General features: G+C 39.0%; 2 protein-coding genes across 2 annotated transcripts in view; one reads left to right on the forward strand and one right to left on the reverse strand.

Moving 5' to 3' along the window:
• LOC122451656 (histone H3.3C-like) overlaps window positions 1-10,186 on the reverse strand; it is a 63,128-nt gene extending 52,942 nt beyond the window's left edge. The window contains exon 1 of the transcript XR_006272494.1: window positions 9,414-10,186. The gene's annotated coding sequence lies outside the window, so the exon portion shown is untranslated. The remainder of the gene's footprint in view (window positions 1-9,413) is intronic.
• Window positions 10,048-22,382, forward strand: part of SCCPDH (saccharopine dehydrogenase (putative)) — a 29,982-nt gene continuing 17,647 nt past the window's right edge. The window contains exons 1-4 of the mRNA XM_043484547.1: window positions 10,048-10,391; window positions 12,959-13,071; window positions 18,346-18,426; window positions 20,559-20,688. Of these exons, the coding sequence (XP_043340482.1) occupies window positions 10,202-10,391; window positions 12,959-13,071; window positions 18,346-18,426; window positions 20,559-20,688 (514 nt within the window). The 5' untranslated portion in view covers window positions 10,048-10,201. The remainder of the gene's footprint in view (window positions 10,392-12,958; window positions 13,072-18,345; window positions 18,427-20,558; window positions 20,689-22,382) is intronic.

A 22,382-nucleotide genomic window follows, 5' to 3' on the forward strand; every position in this document is an offset into this window, starting at 1 on the left:
ATGGAAAAAGACCCTGATGCTGGGAAAGATTGAGGGCAGGAGGAGAAAGGGAAGATAAGAGGATGAGATGGTTGGATGGCATCACTGACTGGGTGGACATGAGTTTGGGTAAACTCCGGGAGTTGGTGATGGACAGGGAGGCCTGGCATGCTGCAGTCCATGGGGTCGCAAAGAGTCGGATACAACTGAGCAACTGAACTGACTGACTGTGATGTAGAATTCTTTACCTTGAACTTTTCATGTTACGATTACACAGTGATTTCTCTCTCCTAATTGGACCCTGGTGGATACAAATACTGACATGTGCAGGCAGTAGTTGAGAACACCACTGAGAGCTGCTTGACAGCAAGGTGTGGGTGTGTAATTTACTGGAAACAATGCATGAGGAAATAAGTATATGTATTATTACATGTAACATAATAATCCTCCTTACTCATCCTGGAGTTTTAATTTTCATAACAAATTTATCCAGAGAGAAGTAATTATTCTACCTGGTTGGGGGGGGCTGGCAAAGAACTTTTAACTTGTGATGCCAATATATTTTCTGCATTATTTTGAAGCCAACCTAGAAACTGTATCATTGTATCATTAAAAAAATTCACTTGGAATCTCTACAAGTTTTTAAAATATTTAACTACAGTACCATTGTCACACCTAAGAAAAATAACATCAGCACTTCAATACCATCAAATATTCAGTGTTCAAATCTTTCCAATTGGCTCGTACATTTTTTCAGATGTTTTGTTTTTAATAAATTTAAGCATTTGTTTCAGTAAGTGTTGACAGAATCATTGGATATCTGTATAAAAATGAATATTGACACTCTGTCTGACACACACACTCAATTAAGGTGGATCACAGACCTGAATGTGTAAAGGAAAACAAAGTTTTTGATGAACACATAGATTTGGAGTAGGCAAGGTTGTCTTAAATAGAACACAAAAGGCACTAACCTTAAAAGAAAAATGATAAACTGAGCTTCCTGAAAATTAAGAAATTCTGTTCAGGAAAAATACTATTAAGACAGTTAAAATGAAAGCCACAGACTGGGAGACACTTTGCTTTCTTATCTCTGATAAAGCACCTCTGTTAAGAAAGAACTCCTGCAAGTCACTAAGAGACACACAACTCAATTTAAAAACTGGCAAAACTATTAGGATCACTTGGAGTCCCTTCAAAAATACAGTTGATCTAAACAACATGCTACTAAAAAACCAATGGGTCAATGGTGAAATCAAAGAGCAAACTTAAAAATACCTCGAGACAAATGACAACGAAACCACAGCCATACAAAATCTATGGGATGGAGCAACACCAGTCCTAAGAGGGAAGTTCAAAGCAATACAGGCCTTCTTCAAAAACAAGAAAAATCTCAAATAAGCAACCTAAGCTACTACCTAAAAGAATTAGAAAAAGAATAGACAAAGCATAGTCAGCAGAAGAAAGGAAATAACGAAAAGGAAATAAATAGAGAAAAAAAATAGAAAATAGTCAATAAAACCAACTGTTTTTTTGAAAAGATAAACAAAACAAGCCTCTGGCCAGGCTCACCAAGAAGAAAAGAGAGAAGACCCAAATAAACCAACTAAGAAACCAAAAAATACGAGTGCCCATTGTACTATCACTGTTTATAGCTTATCAAGGCAAACATTATCAATAGATGGTAACACCACTGAACCAAATATTCATACAGTCTCCAAGTCTCTCCCCACAGATCACTTACTGATGACAAAGGAGAAAAGGGAATCTTTCAAGTTGAGAATTAAGGCAGATATCACCTAATCAAGTAATCAAACAACATCATCGATAAGACCAAAAAGTTGGGGAAAGGGAATACTTTGAACACATTCTTCACAAGTGAGAAAATAACTGCTATAAGCAAATGATCAATAAAAATACAAAAAGGTCATCTATATCAATAATTACCATGTAAAGACAAAATTTAAAACACAATGAAATGCCACTATATGCCAACCAGAATGACTTAAAAATTTAAAAGACCAACAATACCAAGTGCTGTTAAGGATATGGAGCAACTGGAACATTCTCTTAAATGATTGGAATGTTAACTGAAATAGCCACTTTTGAAAACTGTTAAGCAGTATCTACTATAGCTAAACATATACCAACCTTGTAACTCAGCACTTCACTCCTAGATATATATCCAGGACACGAGGACACACAAGAAATTAGAAATATGTACAAGAATGTTCATCACAACTATTGAGTGAAAGGACAAAGGTTGTTGGGGCACAAGATAGTATGACATATTACATAACATATTATCAGGGCTTCCTAGGTAGTGCAGAGGTAAAGAACTCCCCTGCCAATGCAAGAGGTGCAGGTTCGACCCCTGGATTGGGAAGATCCCCTGGAGGTGAAAATGGCAGCCCGCTCCAGTCTTCTAGCCCGGGAAGTCCCATGGACAGAGGGGTCTGGCGGGCTACAGACATACGGTCACAAAATGTTGGACATGATTGAGCATAGTAGCATTTGGCTCAGGGAACAAGTGTCTTCTTTGAGACACACTTTTTCAGTTGCCTTCCAAGATGCCACACTCTCCTGGTTTTATCTGTACCATTCTAGTCCTTTCTCATTCTCCTTTGCTGATTTCTTTTCACCTTCCTCCCCTCTAAATCCAGACTGGCCAGTGGGCTTCCTGAAACTACAGAAACGTCCTCTATGTGAACTGGAAAATATAGTAGACACGTGTAGCTATTAACCACACAAAAAGTGGCTAGTCGGGGTTCCCTGGTGGCCTAGTGGTTAAGATGTGGAACTTTCACTGTGAAGCCCAGGTTTGATCCTTGGTCAGGGAACCATCCCGCATTCTGCATGCTGCTTGGCCAAAAAACAAAACAAAACAAAACCAGTGACTAATTTTTAGAATATAATTTTAGATTTAATTTAATTAAAAATTTAATTGTAATAGCCACATGTGGGTAGAGACTATTGTATTGAACAGGGTTACTCTAGAGAATGGCATATCCCAGGGCTCAGTTCTTAGTCCTCTTCCTTTTTCTGCCTATACTCATGATCTTGATAAGATTATCCAGTCACATTACATGGCTTTACATACCAACATACACCAACAACTCCAAACATATAACTCCAGGCAGATCTCAGCCCTGAGCTGCAATTCGCTGTTGCTGTTGTTTAGTCACTAAGTTGTGTCTGACTCTTTGCGACCCAATGGACTGTAGCCCACCAGGAACTCAGTTGCAATAGAGAATCTCTAATTGCTTACTTGACAGTCCTCACCTGGATGTTACATAGACATCCCAAACTTAACATGACCAAAACTGATGCCTTAATAGCTACCACCATCCCATGCCAACACAAATCTTGAGCCCCCACCCCTACTTTTTTTTTGCTCAAAAATCAGAAACACTGGTTCTGTCTTTATTTTAAATTTTCATATTTTGTTCATCATGGATTTTTGCAGTAATTTTCATTTTAAAAAATAAAATAAAAAATGGAATAAAGACCTAAAGGTAAGACCAGATACTCTAAAACTCTTAAGGGAAAACACACAGAACCGTCTTTGACATAAATTGCAGCAATATTTTAAAATATTTTCTTGATTGGTCTTTCAACGAAAAGTAAAGCAAAAATAAACAAACAGGACCTACTTAAAGGTTTTTTCATGGCAAAGAAAACCATTAACAAAACCAAAAGACTCCCTCCCCCCACAGAATGGGAGAAAATATTTGCAAGCGATGCAGGCAACAAGGGATTAATTTCCAAAATATACAAAAAGCTCATGCAACTCAACAACAAAAAACAATCCTATTCAAAAAGTAAGCAGAAGACCTAAAAAAGACAGTTCTCCAGAGAAGACATACAGATGACCAATAGGCACATGAAAAGATGCTGAACATCACTACTTATTAGAGAAATGAAAATCAAAACTATAATGAGGTATCACTGTCCCTCTTTTCTTCTTTGTTGAAAAAAGGCTTTAGTCTCCTAAACCTTCTCTAACTTTCAAAGAGCAGTTACTAATTAAGGAAGTGAGGAAACAGGGAAAAAAAGGAAAAGCAGTCCAGCAAGAAAATTAATGACAGCTTAAACAATTCTTCAGGGATAAAACAAAGTCGTAGTTCTTCCTCAAAGGATATATATAACAATCTGATGAATATTTTGGGTTATTCTGCAGAAACTAAGCCCCTCACCCAGGTGGAGGATGGAGCCTACATGCTGACCACATTATGTAGACCCCAGACTGAGGGGAACCAGAAAGCTGATGATTAAGATTCCCAAAACAGCATCTTGTTACCTCAACACCAACCAATCAAAATTAAGTCCATGAATTGCAACACTCATCCCAAATATTGCCTTTCAAAAGCCTGCCTTGAAAACCATCAGGGAGTGTAGGTCTTCTGAGCATTAGCTGCCCATGCTTGCTTGATCCTCTACATTGTGACTACATTGGCTTTGTTGCACATGGGCAAGCCAACCCAAGTTCAGTTTGGTAACAATATGAAAATTACATGTGTAACTTGCAGAGCTGTAAATATTTGTAAAGTGTCTGGCATGTACTTGGTACATAATAGGTAGCTATTATTACTGTGAGTCCTCTGGAAATACAGACCAAACAGTCTAACCGCCCATCTTACCAGTAAACTGGCAGTGTGGTATGCAGAGTTTCCTAATAGATCAATGTTTCAAAATTTGATCTTTGTAATACAAGGCTCAAAGGTTGACTGGAGAACTTCTGTTCACTACAGCTTAATAAAAGTCTCTACTTGCTGGCAGCAACAGCAGTGTCTAAAAGGGATGTGCATGGTTTCTATCACATAGTGGGTTCTCAGTTTCACACAATGTTAATCTTAGGCTTTTTTTTTTCAAGTATCACATGCTAAAAATGACAGCAGTACAAAAATATCAACTCAGTACTCTTTATAGATGGCATGGTGGTCTCCTGTGGGCCTCAGCGGGAATGTCATGCCATTTGCTGAATATAGAAGCACCTGTGAGATTTCTGTGCTGGCCTCTGATCTCTCTGAAGGCTCGTTGTTTTCACTGTTGAAGGGTAGAAAGCTGTTTGGCTTTTGTCAGTTGGCAGGTAGATATGAGTAAAATGTTTCTGAAGGATTAAGTTTTTGAGCATATGGGAAGATTAAGATATTATGTATTGTTTCATGGGACGTTGTCTTTGCAATCTTTGGTTTTTTAGTTTAGAAATAGGCAAATTGAAAAAGACTGCTCAGGATACCTCAGGTCATTATTTGAGGATGACACTGCCTGACAAAATTGTATCACTTATAAGATCATGTACATTCACTTCAAAATAGAAAATTATCACTGCTTAAATACATATATGCTTTCAGTTCAGTTCAGTTCAGTTGCTCAGTCGTGTCCGACCCTTTGCGACCCCATGAACCGCAGCACAGCTTTATCATACTTTTATTAAATAAGGGCTTGTCATCAGGTCCTATTATCTTTCTACCCAAAGGAAACTCAGAAACCAGAGGTTGAATAATTAGCCTATAACAAACTGATTCATTGACAGGGTCAGGAAAATTAGATTCCTCTCTTTTAAACTGATCTTTAATTTTATCATCAAAGAGCTTTTTTCAGACTTCTCTTGCTTTCTACAATATTCTCGATTCTTTACTTTTTTTTCTTTTTTTACAATGTTTCTGGTGATATGCTGGTGAATATTAACAGTCTCTTAAGGGATAAGTCCAGATTTCTAGTGCTTTCCAGTTTTCATAATGTAAATACTCCCACCATGGCTGATTTCAAATGACCAATATGGCTTCAACTGGCTCACAAAATCTCTGAAAATTTAATAACTGGTCTTATTGCACCACTGGCTACTTCATTTGTTAAAAATAATAAAGCACAGATTTCTGAGGATTTGTACAAAGGACTTTTCATTAACAGACATATCTTTAGATTAACTGTAGAAAAAAGGAGGAAATCATACATAAAAATAAAGGGAAGAAAAAAAAGAAATAGCTACTTTAGTTGGTAAAAAAAAAAACAAAAAAAAAAACCTTAATTTCTTTTGATTTGTTATAAGATCAACCCAAACTAACTCCTTTTCATTGAGTCATTCCAGCAGGATGGGCAGAGGTTGGTGGAAAGACTGGACCTGTGCTGCACCGTTCTGCAGCTTTCGGTATGCTAACAGCACAATGTGTTCTAAATGCCCATGAGGGAATTTCTGACTTGGATTTGTTGCTTTCCTTGCTTTCTGCTTATGTTTAGAGGCATAATTTACTCGCTGGAGCTCAGCAAGTAATTCTGGCAATCAAAAAACCTTCTAACCAACTCCCCATCCTCTGCCCCTTCACATTTACCCATAACAGCCACACCATGTCCTCATATGGGTCGTGTCCATGTCTGCTTTCTGCCTGCTGGGCCCTAGAATGCTGCAGCCCCACCTGCATAGTGCAAGTTGGTTTTTCTCTTTTTTCAGCTGCAAATGGACCCTTAGGATGACCTCAATGTTCCTATATTTATCTCTTTCTGGTTTACTACATCAAAGATGAACAAAAGCCAGATACTAGTTAATGTGTAAGGACAGGTTTTAATCAGCAATACATTATTACAGTTGGGAAAAGAGTCCAGTGTAAACTGAACTCAACAGAGGTGTCTGGACAATTAAAGGGATCAGGAGGGAATAGGGAGGGAGATGAACTCAGTAGAGTCAGGGAAAAAATCACAAAACGTGGTAAGCAGTTGGTCTGTGTGCTACCAATCTGGGCTTGCTAATCAGTGTTTACTGAAGTCAGGCTCCTACCCTTCCAATGAGGCTGGGAGACAGAAGCCCTGTCTTCAGGCATTGGTTGCAACACACAGTAGATTATTTTTGCAGCCCTGATCTTTCTCCTGCAGGCACTTTAAGGGAGTGTAGTGTCATCCTAGGGCTATATCCTTGAGCTGTTATAAACTACATCAGTGTTTGCCCAGGTCTTTGTAGGCCAAGGTTGAAGCCTGGTTGTGAAGAGGGCTCAGAGGAGCCTGGCTAGAATTTGGTCAAGGAGAAAAGCTTTGTTACCTAGCAACCACTCCCAGCTGATGGTCAAGGAGAAAAGCTGTTACCTAGCAACCACTCACAGTTTAATTCTCCCTTCTCACTCCCCTTCTCTGCTACTTCCTACCCTTCACCCCTGAGCCTCAGAGGAACAGGGTCTCCATCTCTGTGAAGGTCAGCAGCCTTGTCCACAAGTCAACCCATCTTCTGTTGTAGGGGGAGGCATCTTCCCTTCTTGGTTCTATGTTGGGGTTGAAATGAACCTCTATGCTGGTCCCTGGAGAGAAGGAATTCCTTGGAAATCCATCAGATAGAGGATTACTTTAAGAACAGCCTGAAACTTCCTACACTGTTGGTGGGAATGTACAGTGGTGTAACCACTATAGAAAACAGTAAGGAGGTTCCTTAAAAAACTAAAGAGTTGCTGTATGATCCAGCAATCCCACTCCTGGGCATATATCTGGATAAAACTATAATTTGAAATGATACATGCACCCCTATGTTCATAGCAGCACTATTTACCATAGCCAAGACATGGAAACAAATGCCCATCAACAGATGAATGGATAAAGAAGATGTGGTACATACATACAATAGAATACGACTCAACCATAAAAATTAATGAAATAATGCCATTTGCAGCAACATGGATGGACCTAGAGATTATCGTACTAAGTGTAATAAGCCAGAAAGAGAAATACAAATACCATGATGTTATTTATACATGGGATCTAAAGTATGACACAAATGAACTTATTTATGACATAGAAGCAGACAAATATAGGCAACAGACTTTGTGGTTGACAAGGGGAAGGGGAAATGAGAGAGGGATGGACTAGAAGTTTAGGATTAGCAGATGCAAATTATTATATATAGAATAGATAAAGAAACAAGATCCTACTATATATCACAGGGAACTACATTCAATATCTTATAATAAACTATAATGGAAAGAATATGAAAAATAACATTTATATATGTACAATGAATTACCTTGCTGTACACCAGAAACTAATACAACATTGCAAATCAACTCTAGTTCAATCAAGTAAATTTAAAAAAAAAGAAAAGAGCCTGAACTGGGACTGCTCAACACAAGAGCAAATCCTTCCAAGACTCTTGTCACCATAGATGGGTTTTGCCTCGTTCTGAAATTCAAATAATGGGAATCATACAGATGTATTCTTTCTTTACCCAACTTTCTTTATTCAAATTAGTGTTTATGAGATTCATTCATATTATTGTGTGTGACAGTGGACCAAAAATCCTGTCCAGGTGGCAACAGGAACCGGCCTCAGCAGCAGGACTACAAATGATCAGGATGATCCCCACAGCTGCTCCCTAGCCCCTTCTCAAAGCCAGCTCCTGTTCCTTTTTTAAAAATTCTGATTATAAAAGTAATATACTTGCTGTTAAAAAAAAAAAAAAGTTTAGGGACTTCCTGGTGATCCAGTGGCTAAGACTCTGCACTCCCGACTTAGGAGGGCCAGGTTTGATCCTTGGTCAGGGAACTAGATCCCACATATTGCAACTAAGACCCGGCACAGTCAAATAGATAGAAACAAAAGTTATTGCAATATAAATAGGTTAAAAAGTGAAAAGTACAAGTCCCTTTCCTCCTCCCTAATTCATACAAACCCATTCCTCAATAATTATTGCTGTTACTATTAACAATAGCTAATGTGTATTGACTATTTAAGATGTACAAGGTGTTTTTAAGCATTTTACAGCTCTTTTAAAAGAATTATTTATTTTTGGCTGTCCTGGGTCTTCGTTGCTGTACGGGCTTTTCTCTAGTTGCTGAGAGCAGGGGCTACTCTCTAGTTGAGGTGCCAGGGCTTCTCATTGCACTGTCTTCTCTAGCTGCAGGGCACAGACTCTAGGGCATGTGGGCTCAGTAGTTTCCGCTTCTGGGCTCTAGAGCACAGGCTCAATAGTTGTGATGCATGGACTTAGTTGCTCTGCAACATGTGGGATCTTCCCAGATCAGGAACAGAACCCTGTCTCCTGCACTGGCAGGTGATTTCTTTACCACTGAGCCACCAGGGAAGCTCCCACAGTTCTTTTTAAAAAATAAAGATTTGCCATATATTCTTCTAACATTTCATATGCATACAGTCAACTAAAAGTTGTCACTCGCCATCTGGTTCTACAAGAATGGAATCACTAGCCTCTGCAATCACTGACCTTCAACACCCCCACCCCCCCGCAAAAAACACTCTGTGTTCTGGGAAAAGTTGGCAGAGCAGATCTTCAGATAGTCAGCTATTTGGAGGAGATTTTATGAGCCCAATCTCTTACATTTTCTCATACCTAGAAAAGCACTAAAATCATTAACGGAGACATCTCTGCCTCCTAAGTAGCAGCAACCTTCTGCCAAAATGTGTGCTTGCTTCCCCTTCACTAAAGTCCCATATATACTGACCTCTCCCCATCTCTTCAGAATAGCTCCTCAGAGGCATCTGAGAGGCTGTGTCCTGGACTATAGTCCTTATTAAGCGGAGCTTCACCGTTAACTGTGTTGTGCATCACCAAGGAGGGTCCCTGAGGTGACCGGAGGGCACTCAGACGGTGGAGGCGGAGCCTGCGGCAGAGGGCGCTGCAGAGTCGGCCCTGGGCCCTGGGAGGGGGACCCAGATACCGTGTCCACCCTCCACTTCCACCTGGCTTGGCAGACACTCTGGGTAACGTGCTTCGTAAGCAAACAAACAAAAGATAAGGGTTTTCGGCGTGGGCAGAGTTCCCATCCATCAGGTTTCCGCCAACTCTCGCTTTAAGCAGCCTCCTCTTGCCAAAAACAAAAAACAAAAACAAAAAAACCCAGGAGTAACTGGCTGCAGCCGCCTCTCCCTCCAGCCTACGGAAGAGCGAAAAGATGATCAGAGCTGTGCCAGACCATCGACGGGTCGGAGGATGGCCACCGTCTGCTCCCGCCAACCTGGGAAGCGGGCCAGGGCCCCCAGCAGCCCCTTGGGCGAACACCCGTGAGGAGTGGGCGTGGCAGCCCCCCGGGCACCCGACGGCGTGGGCGGGGCCTCGGGCCTGGCTGTGGCGAGGCGGCGCGCGCTGGACTTCGGGAGCGCGGCGCGCCGGCGGCTGAGACCGCAGCGGCCGCGGCGGAGGCGGTTGCTGCGCCCGGTACTGTGGTCGCTGCCTGAGGCGCAGGCGCCGTGGGCTCAGCCCGCCCGGGCCTTGCATCGCTGTGGGTTCGTCATGGCGACCCAGCAGAGGCCTTTCCACCTGGTGGTGTTCGGCGCTTCTGGCTTTACCGGCCAGTTCGTGACCGAGGAGGTGGCGCGGGAGCAGGTGTCCCCAGAGCGGACCTCCCATCTGCCCTGGGCCGTGGCGGGCCGTTCCCGGGAGAAGCTGCTGCGAGTGCTGGAGCGGGCTGCCATGAAGCTGGGTAAAGGGGGTGGGCTGGGACGCCCCGGGACCTCGGGCTCGGCCCCGCCGCCGCGGCTCTCACCCCCCAGCCCCCTTCTGCCGGCTGAGGGGTTCCCGTCGCCTGAAATAAGCGCTTCTCTCCCTCGGGTGCCCCTCGAGGTCCCCAAACCTGCTAGAGGCCAGGAAGAAGAGAGCGATGCTTCACATGGTGTCAGAGAGCTTTTCCCCATTTCCTAAAACAAAAAGAGAGAATTCCCCCCTTCAGTTTCTCCCTTAGGGCATGCCCTCTGGCGAAACAGGAACTTTAGTTTTTCCTTTCTGCTCCCTGGCGGTCTAGAGCAGGGGTACCTTGTACCCTACTTCCAGGGTTCAGAGGCTGGAAATTCTAGATACTTGATCAGATACAACAGTAGAGCACTGGCTTCTTCAGCATTGTTTGTACTCTCTCTTTGCCGTGTTTTGGAAATGGGAGAGAAAGCTTAGGACTTTTAATGATAACATTGTTGTGGCTTTAATTTTTTTTTTTCTGGTGGCTTTAATTTTTAATTTCATTTTTGCTTGTAAGAATTCTCCAGTAGTCCTATTAATCCTTCCCCAAGTTTTTTGATGTGGTTTTGTTTTGGGCGTTTACTTACTCCTTCCGCATTCATTGGAACATGTTTTTATTGAGTGGTCTTTTAAATGTCAGGTCCTATTCTAAATGCTGGGGGTTCAGATGAGGAGGAGGAGTCACATACACACAGACACTCTAACCTCTTGGCCCTGGGGTTGCAGGGAGACCTTTAGGTTAGGAGTCGGTTGCTTTTAACTGTAATTTTCCACCCTACTGCCCCTTCATACAGACAAATAGTACCTGTTAGAGTTCTGGATATTCTTCTTTCTTCTGTTTAAGCTTCATCTCACTTCCTTCTAATTCTACACAGAGCCCTGTTATGGTGGGAATTTGGAACCTAGTTTGTGGTCGGTACAGCAGATACCATGTAGGCTGTCTCTTCTGCAGCTCTCCTGCTGCCACTACCAAGTACAGAATCTTTTCCAAAGAGCTTTTTGGTCTTTCTTTACTTTTCCAGAAGAAATACTTTCATTATTAAAATTTCCTCCTTTTTTTTTTTTTGTTCAAGAAGATGGTACAGATACAGCCTAGTTAACTGCCATTTACAGTACACACATCAAGTTACTGCAGGGAATACACCTTGACCCATGAAACCTTTGTACTCTATTGATTTGGTTTATTCCAATTATTTCCTTATTATGAACCTGAATGTTCTCCTCTAGACTGTGTTTTACACTTCAGTCCTGTTTTGTTTCATTATGTTAATATTAACTCCCCTCCACCTCATAATTTTATCATATGTAGTTATTTAATAGTTGATAAGGAACTGCATTTATAATTCTGCCTGGAGAGGAAGTCAGGAAAATCATCTTCTGAAAACTTGTAAAATTGGCATTTTACATAGAGTTGTCATTTACACATTTCTTTTTTTTTTTTAATTGTTTATTTCTTTTACTTTACAACATTGTATTGGTTTTGCCATACATTGACTTGAATCCGCCATGGGTGTACATGTGTTCCACATCCTGAACCCCCCTCCCAACTCCCTCCCCATCCCATCCCTCTGGGTCATCCCAGTGCACCAGCCCCGAGCATCCTGTATCATGCATCAAACCTGGACTGGTGATTCCTTTCACATAGGATAATTTACATGTTTCAGTGTCATTCTCCCGTATCATCCCGCCCTCACCCTCTGCCACAGAGCCCAAAAGACTGTTCAATACATCTGTGTCTCTCTTGCTATCTCGCATACAGGGTTATCGTTACCATCTTTCTAAATTCCATATATATGCGTTAGTATAGTGTATTGGTGTTTTTCTTTCTGGCTTACTTCACTCTGTATAATAGGCTCCAGTTTCATCCACCTCATTAGAACTGATTCAAATGTATTCTTTTTAATGGCTGAGTAATATTCTATTCAGTATATGTACCACAGCTTTCTTATCCATCCGTCTGCTGATGGGCATCTAGGTTGCTTCCATGTCCTGGCCATTATAAACAGTGCTGCGATGAACATTGGGGTGCACGTGTCTCTTTCAAATCTGGTTTCCTCAGTGCATTTACACATTTCTTATGTTAGATTTTCTTTTAAGCATTAATAAATTATTTTATTGGGAGCTTCCCCAGTGGCTTAGTGGTCAAGAATCCCCTCAGTGCAGCAGACAGGGGTTCAATCCCTGAGTCTGGAATATCCCCCGGATATTGGAACTGGCAACCCACTCCGGTATTCTTGCCTGGGAAATCCCATGGACAGAGGAGACTGGCGGACTACAGTCCCTGGGGCAGCAAAGAGTCAGACACAACTTAGCAACTAAACAACAACAACAATGTTTATTAACCCTTAGCATTAACTCCATTTTCCTCATAATCTTTTCCCTTTTTTAAATTACCTTGTTAAAAACAGTTTTATCTTTTGTTTGAGAGGAAGAGTTAGCCCTTAGTACATTTGCCATCACTGGTTATTATGAAAGGAAGATCTAGGAGATCTAATACTGTATTGGGATTTGCCTAAAACAATTTATTCTTTATTTCAGGAAGACCGACACTGTCATCTGAAGTTGGAATAATAATTTGTGATATCACTAATCCAGCCTCACTTGATGAAATGGCTAAACAGGCAACAGTTGTCCTCAACTGTGTAGGCCCAGTAAGTAATCTGCCCTTCTTTGTGTCAGAACAAAAAATCTATTCATTTCTAGCAGAGTCTGGTATTTTGTATTTCAGAGAAACATAAGGGCAAGGGACAGAAGAATTGATTCAGGACCTTAACCCCTTATAAGGAGTTTTTACTTCTCACGAGAAGCAAATGAATACGACCAAAGTCTCCTGAAAGAGAGAGTGACGCTAGACTCTAGGACTGTTGCTGTTTTATTTAGTGGCTACAGTTAAAATTGCTTTTTTTGTGTGCTATATACCCGTTAACTAAAAAAGTTAGCAGGTACCCACAATCTTCTTTTTATTTATTTTTAAAATTGCATTGTGAGAAAATAAAAAAAAATAAAATAAAATAAAATAAATAAAATAAAATTGCATTGTGTACTGCTGTACCAGTGTATATGTTAATGCATGTACAAAGAAAGATATTTTAAAAGGACTCATTCATTTATTCAATAAATATTTATTGAAATATATAGAAAATACACAGAAAATCTCTCATGGAGCTGATAGTCCAGTGGGGAGACAGAAAAATAATGTAATAGTGGGTAAGTGACAGGTGCTTTGAAGAAAAATACAACAGGGAAGAGAGAGAAAAAGATTGACACACCAGTCTCTATTGGGTGGATGGTCAGGGAAGGTCTCTACAAGGAACTTTGCAGAGAGACCTGAATGCAGTGAGGGAATAAACGGTGTGTGTATTACTTTGCAGAGAGACCTAAATGCAGTGAGGGAATAAACTGTGTGTATATTGGAGGGTATTGAGTTGCAGGGAAGAGCAAATACAAAGGTCCTGAGATGAGCATGTTCTTGGAGAGACGGAGGAATGTGAGAGAGGCCAGTGTAGCTGGGCACGAGCAGGGCAGAGAGGTGGGGAGTTAGATTGGAGAGATATCCAGGAGCTAGGTGGTTAGGTCTGAAAGGTCAAGGTTGGGGTTTGGATTTTTCTTCTGAATATGACAGAGTTATTGAACGGTTGAAAGCAGGTTGACATAATTTGATTTACGGTTTTGAAATTCTTTGGCTTCTGAGAGAAAAAATAGATGGTAGGGAACCAAGAGTAGACTAATGCAAGCAAGCCACGGACAGGGTAGGAGTGTTAGAGGGGGAGAGACGTGGTTGAGTCCAGATATTTTGACAAGAGAACCTCTGGCTGCTGCTGTTGGCCTGGATGAGAAAGAGATACTTGTGGTCTGTGTAACACAGTGAATGTTGGTGACATTTACTGATCTGAGGAAGCAGTCCTAATTGTCAAAGCATTTAGGAAATTGTTGATAATTTTGTTAAATGAAACTAGAAAATTTTTGATTGTCATAAAATAAAATATATTTCTATTGTTTATTTCAATTTATTTTGTTCTTAACTAGCTTAGAATGTGGCTCTGAGGTTTGTTGCTTGAATCACTGTCTTATACACATCCTTAACCAACTTGTCCCTCCCTACCCACATTCTGGAAAGACCCAAGCCCTGATTGTTCCAGCTCCCTGCTTACTGTTTACCTGAACATGTGTAACCCAGTGTGGCTGGAGAAAAAAATGCATCATGATGCTGACTGGTCCCACTTAAAATATGTGATTACAAACCTCATGTGCAGTCTCAGTACTTCCAGCAGTTCTATTTCCCTAGGCTATTTTCTCTTCTATTCTCTGAAGCAACAGTTTTATAACTTCTTTTTTCTCATACTTTTTGACATCCCGTTCCTTTTTTCTCACTCTTACCTGGTAACTTTCTTCCTTTCTTTGTCTTTCTTTCTTTCTCCTTCCCTTTCTCCCTCCTTCTCTCCCTGCCTGTCAGGAGAATTTATACTACCTCCTTACCTGCATTATACCTTGACTTTGCCTTACCTCCTTTTATAAGGAAAAACTGCCCCTGCTTCTGTTGGGCACCATATTCAAAGACTTTATAGTTACAGGTTGATAGTTACATGTGTTCTGGTTATCATCAAATTTTCCATCTTGATGGATTATTCCTCTCAACATACAAATATGGGATTATATCTCTCATTTAAAGAAAAATGTCCCTTAGTTCTACACACCCTTCTAACTACTCACATTTTTCTGTGCCTCTTTTTTAGCAAAACTCCTTGAAAGAGTTCTCTTTACTTATTGTCTCCTCTTCCTCACCTTCTCCTCTCTCTAGTCTTGTCAGGCTTTTATACTTAGGCCTTCAATGAAACTACTATGCCAACATCCCTGTCCTGTCAAATCCAGTTGTCAGTTCTCATTGCTCACCTTAGTCAAACCACTCAGCATTTGTTCCAGTTGATCACTTTTTCCTTTCTTCATTTAGTTTCTAAATTCTTGCCCTTTCCTAGTTCCACCCAACCCGCCCCCACCCCCCCAGCTTTTTATCCTCCTGTGAATGCCAGAGGCCTCAGAGCTTAAGCCTTAGAAACTCTTTTCTGTTTACATTTGCTGGACCATTTTTAAATGTGATTATGATTGTGGTAAAATACATATAACATTAAATTTAGCATTTTAACCATTTTTAAGTATACACTTTAGTAACATTAAGTACATTCAGTCTTATAGAACTATCAGGACTTTATTCCTAGAACATTTTCATTACCCCAAACAGAAATTGTAACTGGGCCAGTATTTTTTAAACCTTGTGAAATCATTTCAGTGGGTTAAGACCAGGTAGTAAAAAGAAAATAATCTGACAGACTGAAGTAGAAAATAGGATGAATTGCACATAATAAAGGTAAGTATTGGTTCATGAAGCTTTCATGTCAGGAAACATTTGTGTATGGAGTCACTATGTGAAATGAATTTCTTAGGGTCATAGTCAGAAAGATTAGAAATCCATGGCTTTCAATACCATCTGTATGCTGATGGTGCCTACATTAACTTATTTCCACTGAAAACCTACCCCTTAAACTCCAGACTGGTGGATCTAATTACCTTCTGGATGTTTCCAGTTGGATGGTTTACAATCTTCTCTAGCTTTTTGCCTCCAAAACATTCTGCTCCTTAACCTCCACTCTGAAGGTTGTTTTTACATTGTAATATGGATTATTCTCCCAGGGTAAATGCCAGTTTGCTAGTTTGGGTGTCATGATTTGTTTCTTTGAAGGTATTTTTTAAAACCCGTTGCTCTACTTTGTGAGGGTCTCTTTCGTGCGAACTAAATGATATGTGTAGTACTAATCAGGCATTTATAAACAAGCACTATGTTAAAATATACAGAAAATGACTGAATGAATACTTTTAAGCATTATTCTTTATGGTCTTCTGCGCTCGGAAGTGGAGAGGGGAAAACTGCTTTTGAGAGATAGATGATTAATCTGATTTTGGATATATTGAAACTGAGGTGTATGCTAGATGTTTTTAAGTTAAGACAGGAAATACGTAATGGAATTATAATGGAATTATTTTCTGTAAATAAGTGACGAAATCAAGATGAAGAGGAAATAGAGGAAGGAAAATGAAGCCGAAGAGACATTAGTTTTGCCACATGTTCTGTGCTTTTGTGGATCCTGAATTTTATGACAGAAGCTGCAGATGAGGCAACCTCATCAGTGAGCAGCTCTGAAGATAGGAGTTGAAAGTCATCAGCGTACATACTTTAACTGAAATCCAGAAAGTAGGTGAGATTTTCTGGGGAGAATGTCTAGGGAGGCAATTCTCTACCTCTAATGTACATTGGAGTCATCAGTGAGGCTTATTTATAATGATGGTTCCTGGAGTCTCCCCCAGAAAACTTATTACTGGAGGATATTGGGGTGGGACTGAATAATCAGCAGCCTTAATGAGGGCCCAGGTGATTCAGACACAAGTAGACTACTGGTAGCTTGAGATATTTGGGGGTAAAATAATCAGGAGGCCAAGGAAGTCACTAAATGAGTTTCAGATGGATGTGTGTAAATATTACCTAAGGTGATCCATTGAGTCCAGGAAGAAAATAGAACTTTGACTTTTATGTATGTTTAAAAATGTATATTAGTATAGTAATCCATGCCCGTGATTTGTAAATAAATTCATACAATTTAGTAGATGATGGATTTACAATGTGAACTTAGGTCTTGGTGCCTGGAAAGCCCTTGTTTGTTCCACTGTGCTGTGTTGCCTCAGAAGTGAAGTGCTTCAGTAATTTCAGTGTTGGCTAGTGGCAGAGGATGAACTGGAACTTAAACACACTTTCCCAGTCCTGTCATTCCAGTGTCATTTGCTGTGTTTAAGAAGGGGGAGAGAAGGCTGTGGAGTTAGGTAGAGAGGAACCTGTAACCTGCTTGAAAAGGTCAGTCCCTGCAGTGCCCTCTTTTAAGTGTCCCTTTACCTGTTTCTTAAAGTCTAGAAGAAGCAGACCATCTCCATTCTCCATCTTTTGCTGTGAGGAATGAGAGAAGCAGAGGAGCTTATTTTTCTCCTACCCTCCCCTCAAAAGGAAAAATTCATCATGCTTCTTTTGAAATGGGACTGACTCTGATGTATTAACTAATATATACAGTTTTTAAATGTTTAATTCCTTGAGTTTAAGCAACAAATAGTTTGGGAGATAAAATCACTCAGATTATCTACTGTGTTTGATATTAAACTTATCCCTTCCAAATCTCTTCATCCTGTTTTTATTTTGTCTAATACAGCCACTGGTGTTTGGCCTCCATGTCCTACTAATCAGGAAGTCAAATCTTTTCTCTTAAGTATATCTCACCCTTAGTAAATCCTTCCCCTTCCTTAGTTTTGTCCTTCATTTCTTACCTGCCATAAGTTTTGTTTTCTAATGCCACAGGGAGAGTGATATGTCTGTGCTATAAATTTTTCATCACTGTCCTATTTCAAATCCTCCAGGAGGGCTCAGCAATGCAGAAAAGATAAAGTTCAGTCTTGATAGCATGGCACTTAGAGTCATTCCTGATCTGGCTCAAGTATTTCTCTCCAGACTCATCTCTTACACTTCCCTCTCAAATATTCTGTGCTTCAGATATCTTGAGCATCACTCTTCTTTACACTTTTACATATAATTTTTCTTTTGTTTGGATTTTCTTTTTCCTGGCAAATCCTTACTGTTCTTCAGAATTCAACTCAAATGAGTCATTGATTCTATGAAACTTCTGAGTTTATCTTCAGTTAGAGATAATTCCATCAGTCCTTTATTTACATTGTGAGTGTCAGTATATTGCAGTTATATTACTTTCTCATTTTCTATTTAGACTATTAATATTTGATTTCTTGATAACCAAGACTGTACCTCCAAAACTCAATGGTATTCCTTCATTTAAGCTTGCCAAATAAGAATAAACTGTTGGTTTTCTTTATTCTCCCAGTACCGATTTTATGGAGAACCTGTAATAAAAGCATGTATTGAAAATGGAACTAGCTGTATTGACATCTCTGGAGAACCTCAGGTATGTAAAATGAAAAGAGAACAGAATTAATAATACAACTTCTGTTCACATGAAAAATGGTGCAATTTTGCAGACATATTTTAGAAGGTAATGATTCCTCCCTAGCATTTAAAGATGGTATTTCATTAAAAGCTTGAAAGGAGAGCATGGTGATAAGGTATTCGCTTCATTTTTTCTGAATTTGTCCCCAACAACCTGATTTCTTTCAAAGCCTTTGTGTATAGTGTGTGTTGATTTATATCACTACTGCATGCTGTAAACAGAATTAACTAAAACTTGCTCATACAACCATTAAGTTGAAAAGCTAGGACTTGAATTGAGGTTTGCCTGACTGCAAGGAGTGGAGTATTGTAAGAACAAAGCTACACTGATTGCTTTATAACTATAACCTGCTATGTCCCTATAGTCTCAGTCCTGTCATCGTGTGCCAATATAGTGTATACATGCTTAGAGCGTATCAGTTGGTGATACTGGAAAGTGATGAGAAAGTGTAACTTACCAAGACTGATACAAGAAGTCAGAAGCATGAATGTAAGAAAAACTGACTCTTATTTAAAATATTCTAGAACAAAGAAAATGGTGAGAAGCTTCCAAGTTACCTTGTAAAGTACTATGAATGCGGTATCAAAACCTAATAGTGATCCAGAAAGAGTGTACACCGAAAATGCAAATTTAAGTAACTCAGTTTAAAAAAAGGGCAAGGGAGGAAAAGAGGCAAATCTCCTGTGCAAAAGAATTCTATGCATTTCATGTAGCTTCTCTTCCCTCAGAGGTGGAACCTAACGCCTGCCTTCTTATGTGTGGGCTGCACACAGTCGCTTCCTTCCAGGGAGTATAGTAGGGAACGGAGAAGGAAAAAGAAAAGCTCTACAGTGGGGAAACTGGAGAATACTAGCTCAGCCCGGTGCTCAGGGTCAACATCAGCAGTGATAAGTTATGTTGATAGTATGTACTCTTTTCTTTTAATTGAAGTACAGTTAATTTACAATATGGTGTTAGTTTCAGATGTATAGCAAAATGTTTCAGCTATGTGTATTTTCAGATCCTTTTCCATTATAGGATATAGTTCCTGTGCTGTAGAGTAAATCCTTATTGTTTATCTATTATATATTAGTGGTGTATCTTTTAATCCCATGCTCCTAATTTATCTCTCTTTCCCACCCTCCCCCCTGCTTTGGTAACCATATATTTGTGAGACAGTATGTACTGTTGATAATGACATCATGAAGTGGCACTTTACCCCTGTGATCTTCCTCCCCAAAACCTATAACTTCACTATAGTAATGAGAAAATCATGAAATAAATTCCAATAGAGGGGCATTCTACCAAGTACCTGGACAGTACTGTAAAGGTCATAAAAAGCTAGAAAAGTCTGAGAAACCATCACAGCCAGAGGAGCCTAAGAAGACATGACGACTAAATGTAGAACAGTATCTTGAATGGGATCCTGGATGGAAGAAAGACATTAGGTAAAAGCAAAGGAAACCTGACCAAAGTATAGACTTCAGTTAGTTATAATGTATCAACATTGGTTCATTAATTATAACACATTAATGTGCAAGATGAAATGATAGGGTTAGCTGAGTGCAGAGTGCCTAGGAACACTCTACTACTCAATTTTTTCCCCTATAAATCTAAAATTGTTTTTAAAAAGTAATTATTAAAAAACAGGCAAAGAATTTGAACAGATGTTATTACCTTCTTGCATCCCCTCCTTTCTGACCATTCTTATCTTTCTATTTATATATGCGCACAGATACGTGTTTGTAATGATGTTCATCAGGAAGATGTGATTTGGGGTAGCTTTGTTTGGCTTTCTTTGTATATTTTTATGTTAATTTTTCATAATAGCAATTACTTTTACATTTAAAAATAGTTCTAAAAAATGAATTAATTCAGATCAACATATCTCTCACCTGGAACAGAGTCGGTATGTTTGCTGAATAAGTGCCGACTGTTTTCACAGTTAAGGTTTTGCTGCAGAGGCATCTTAGTTAGCATTTTCACAGTTTAATTGCTTTGTTTTTTAAACTGTTTAAATTTAAATTTGCTTTTTAATTGCTTTGTTTTTTAATATTGATCTAGATGTTTCTATGTAGCTCTGATTTAGATCTTTTGTCTTGAATCTTTAGTTTCTGGAACTAATGTATTGGAAGTATCATGAGAAAGCTGCAGAAAAGGGGGTTTATATCATTGGAAGCAGTGGCTTTGACTCCATTCCAGCAGATCTGGGAGTAATATATACCAGAAATAAAATGAATGGTAATTATTGATCAATAAGCAATAATGGAATTTAAAATAGAGTGGTTTCATGTTGGTAATTGTGATGAACTCAAATCTGCTTGGGAAAAGAAACATAATTATTAATGGGTAATATTAAAACACATACTTTGTTTTAATGTAACTCTGCATGTTAGAAAATGCTACTGACACTATTGGTTTTTGAGGTATGGATAGTACTATAAGTGTTCTAAAGGAAGGAATTCTCCATTTTTTGAATCTAGTTGTGGTTATAGTTGTGGAAAAATTTTTTAGCAAGCATTATAAATTCAAACTTGCTTTGTTTAGGAATTACTACATCTTAAAGTATCATACTAAATTGAAAATTTTTAATTTTTTAATGAACAAAGCTGGGAAGTATTGAACAAAGTTTTTGATATCTTTTTTTTTTAGTTCATGTATAAAAATGGAGACAATAAGAATGGTAAAAAATTACTAATGTAGTAAAACAATGGAAGTTACTAATGTCATACATATACAAAAAAATATCCCTTTAGGAAATGATCTGAAGCCTGTAAGTCCAGTTCTGTATAAACCATTCCAGAGCTTAAAAAGATGGAATGTGTTCCAGTTTATGTTAGAAAGGTAGCTTTGATAACGAAGCTCCACAAATGTAATGCACATGCATACCATTTACTGATTTTAGATTTTTAGAAATTGAGGATTAGAATACTTTGTTAACATAATGAATGTCAGAAAGCAGTAGCTAACATCATACTTAATAATGAAACACTAGAACCATTCCTAATAAAGAAAAGGGCATGAATTGAACATCTTTAAAATACTTATTTAGTCTTCCAACCCATGGATCTAGTATATTTACATTTATTAAAAAACTTACTAGAAATCTTCATTTACTAAAAAAGCTTGGACTGTTTTTCATGATGTTCCTACACGTTTCTCATTGAGATTATTCTTAAATATTTAGTAGTTGTTACTTTGGATAAGTCCTTTTTTTTCACTTTTAAAGGAGAAATACTACTTTGAGATTTAAAACTTTTTTTCAGATACTGAAAGCTAGGAATCAGCATTTTAGCAAATACCCCAACTAATTGTTGATTCACGTGGTTCACATTTTATTACATACATACATATTAGGTGGTGCATGTTCTTCCTGTGCTTAGGGTTAGATCACAGAGCCATATATTCAGGCCACATTCTCTTTTTTTTTTTTTTTTTTGGGCCACATTCTCATAACAACTCTCAGAATCCTCTCCAATGACCTAGACTTTAATGATCTGTTTTTGGTTTTGACAGATATTTTAAAGTTATTCAATTCATGCCCTTCTCTTTATTAGGAATGATTCTAGTGTTTCATTATTAAGTATGATGTCGGCTACTGCTTTGTGACATTCATTGTGTTAAGAAAGATGTTCGTGTGGCTTTAGTTCTTCTCTGGTGTTAACATCTTTGTAGATGACATAGTTATTCATCACCTTACTCATTGTCAGCTTTCTAAGGCTTCATGCTTTAATTTTTTCTTGGAATTAAAACTGGGAATACTGTCTCTTAAGAAATGGATGTATTTCGTTTTATCACATTTTAAGAATTAGCTAGCCCATTATGTTTTTCTTTTGTCTTACTGCTCTCAATAAGCTCAAAGACTAATTAAATTCTTAACCACTCTACATATATATTAGTTCTCATGGTTAATATAATTGATTTCTCCCCTTTTT

This window comes from Cervus canadensis, chromosome 13 (assembly GCF_019320065.1).
Source record: "Cervus canadensis isolate Bull #8, Minnesota chromosome 13, ASM1932006v1, whole genome shotgun sequence".
Taxonomy (NCBI): Eukaryota; Metazoa; Chordata; class Mammalia; order Artiodactyla; family Cervidae; genus Cervus; species Cervus canadensis.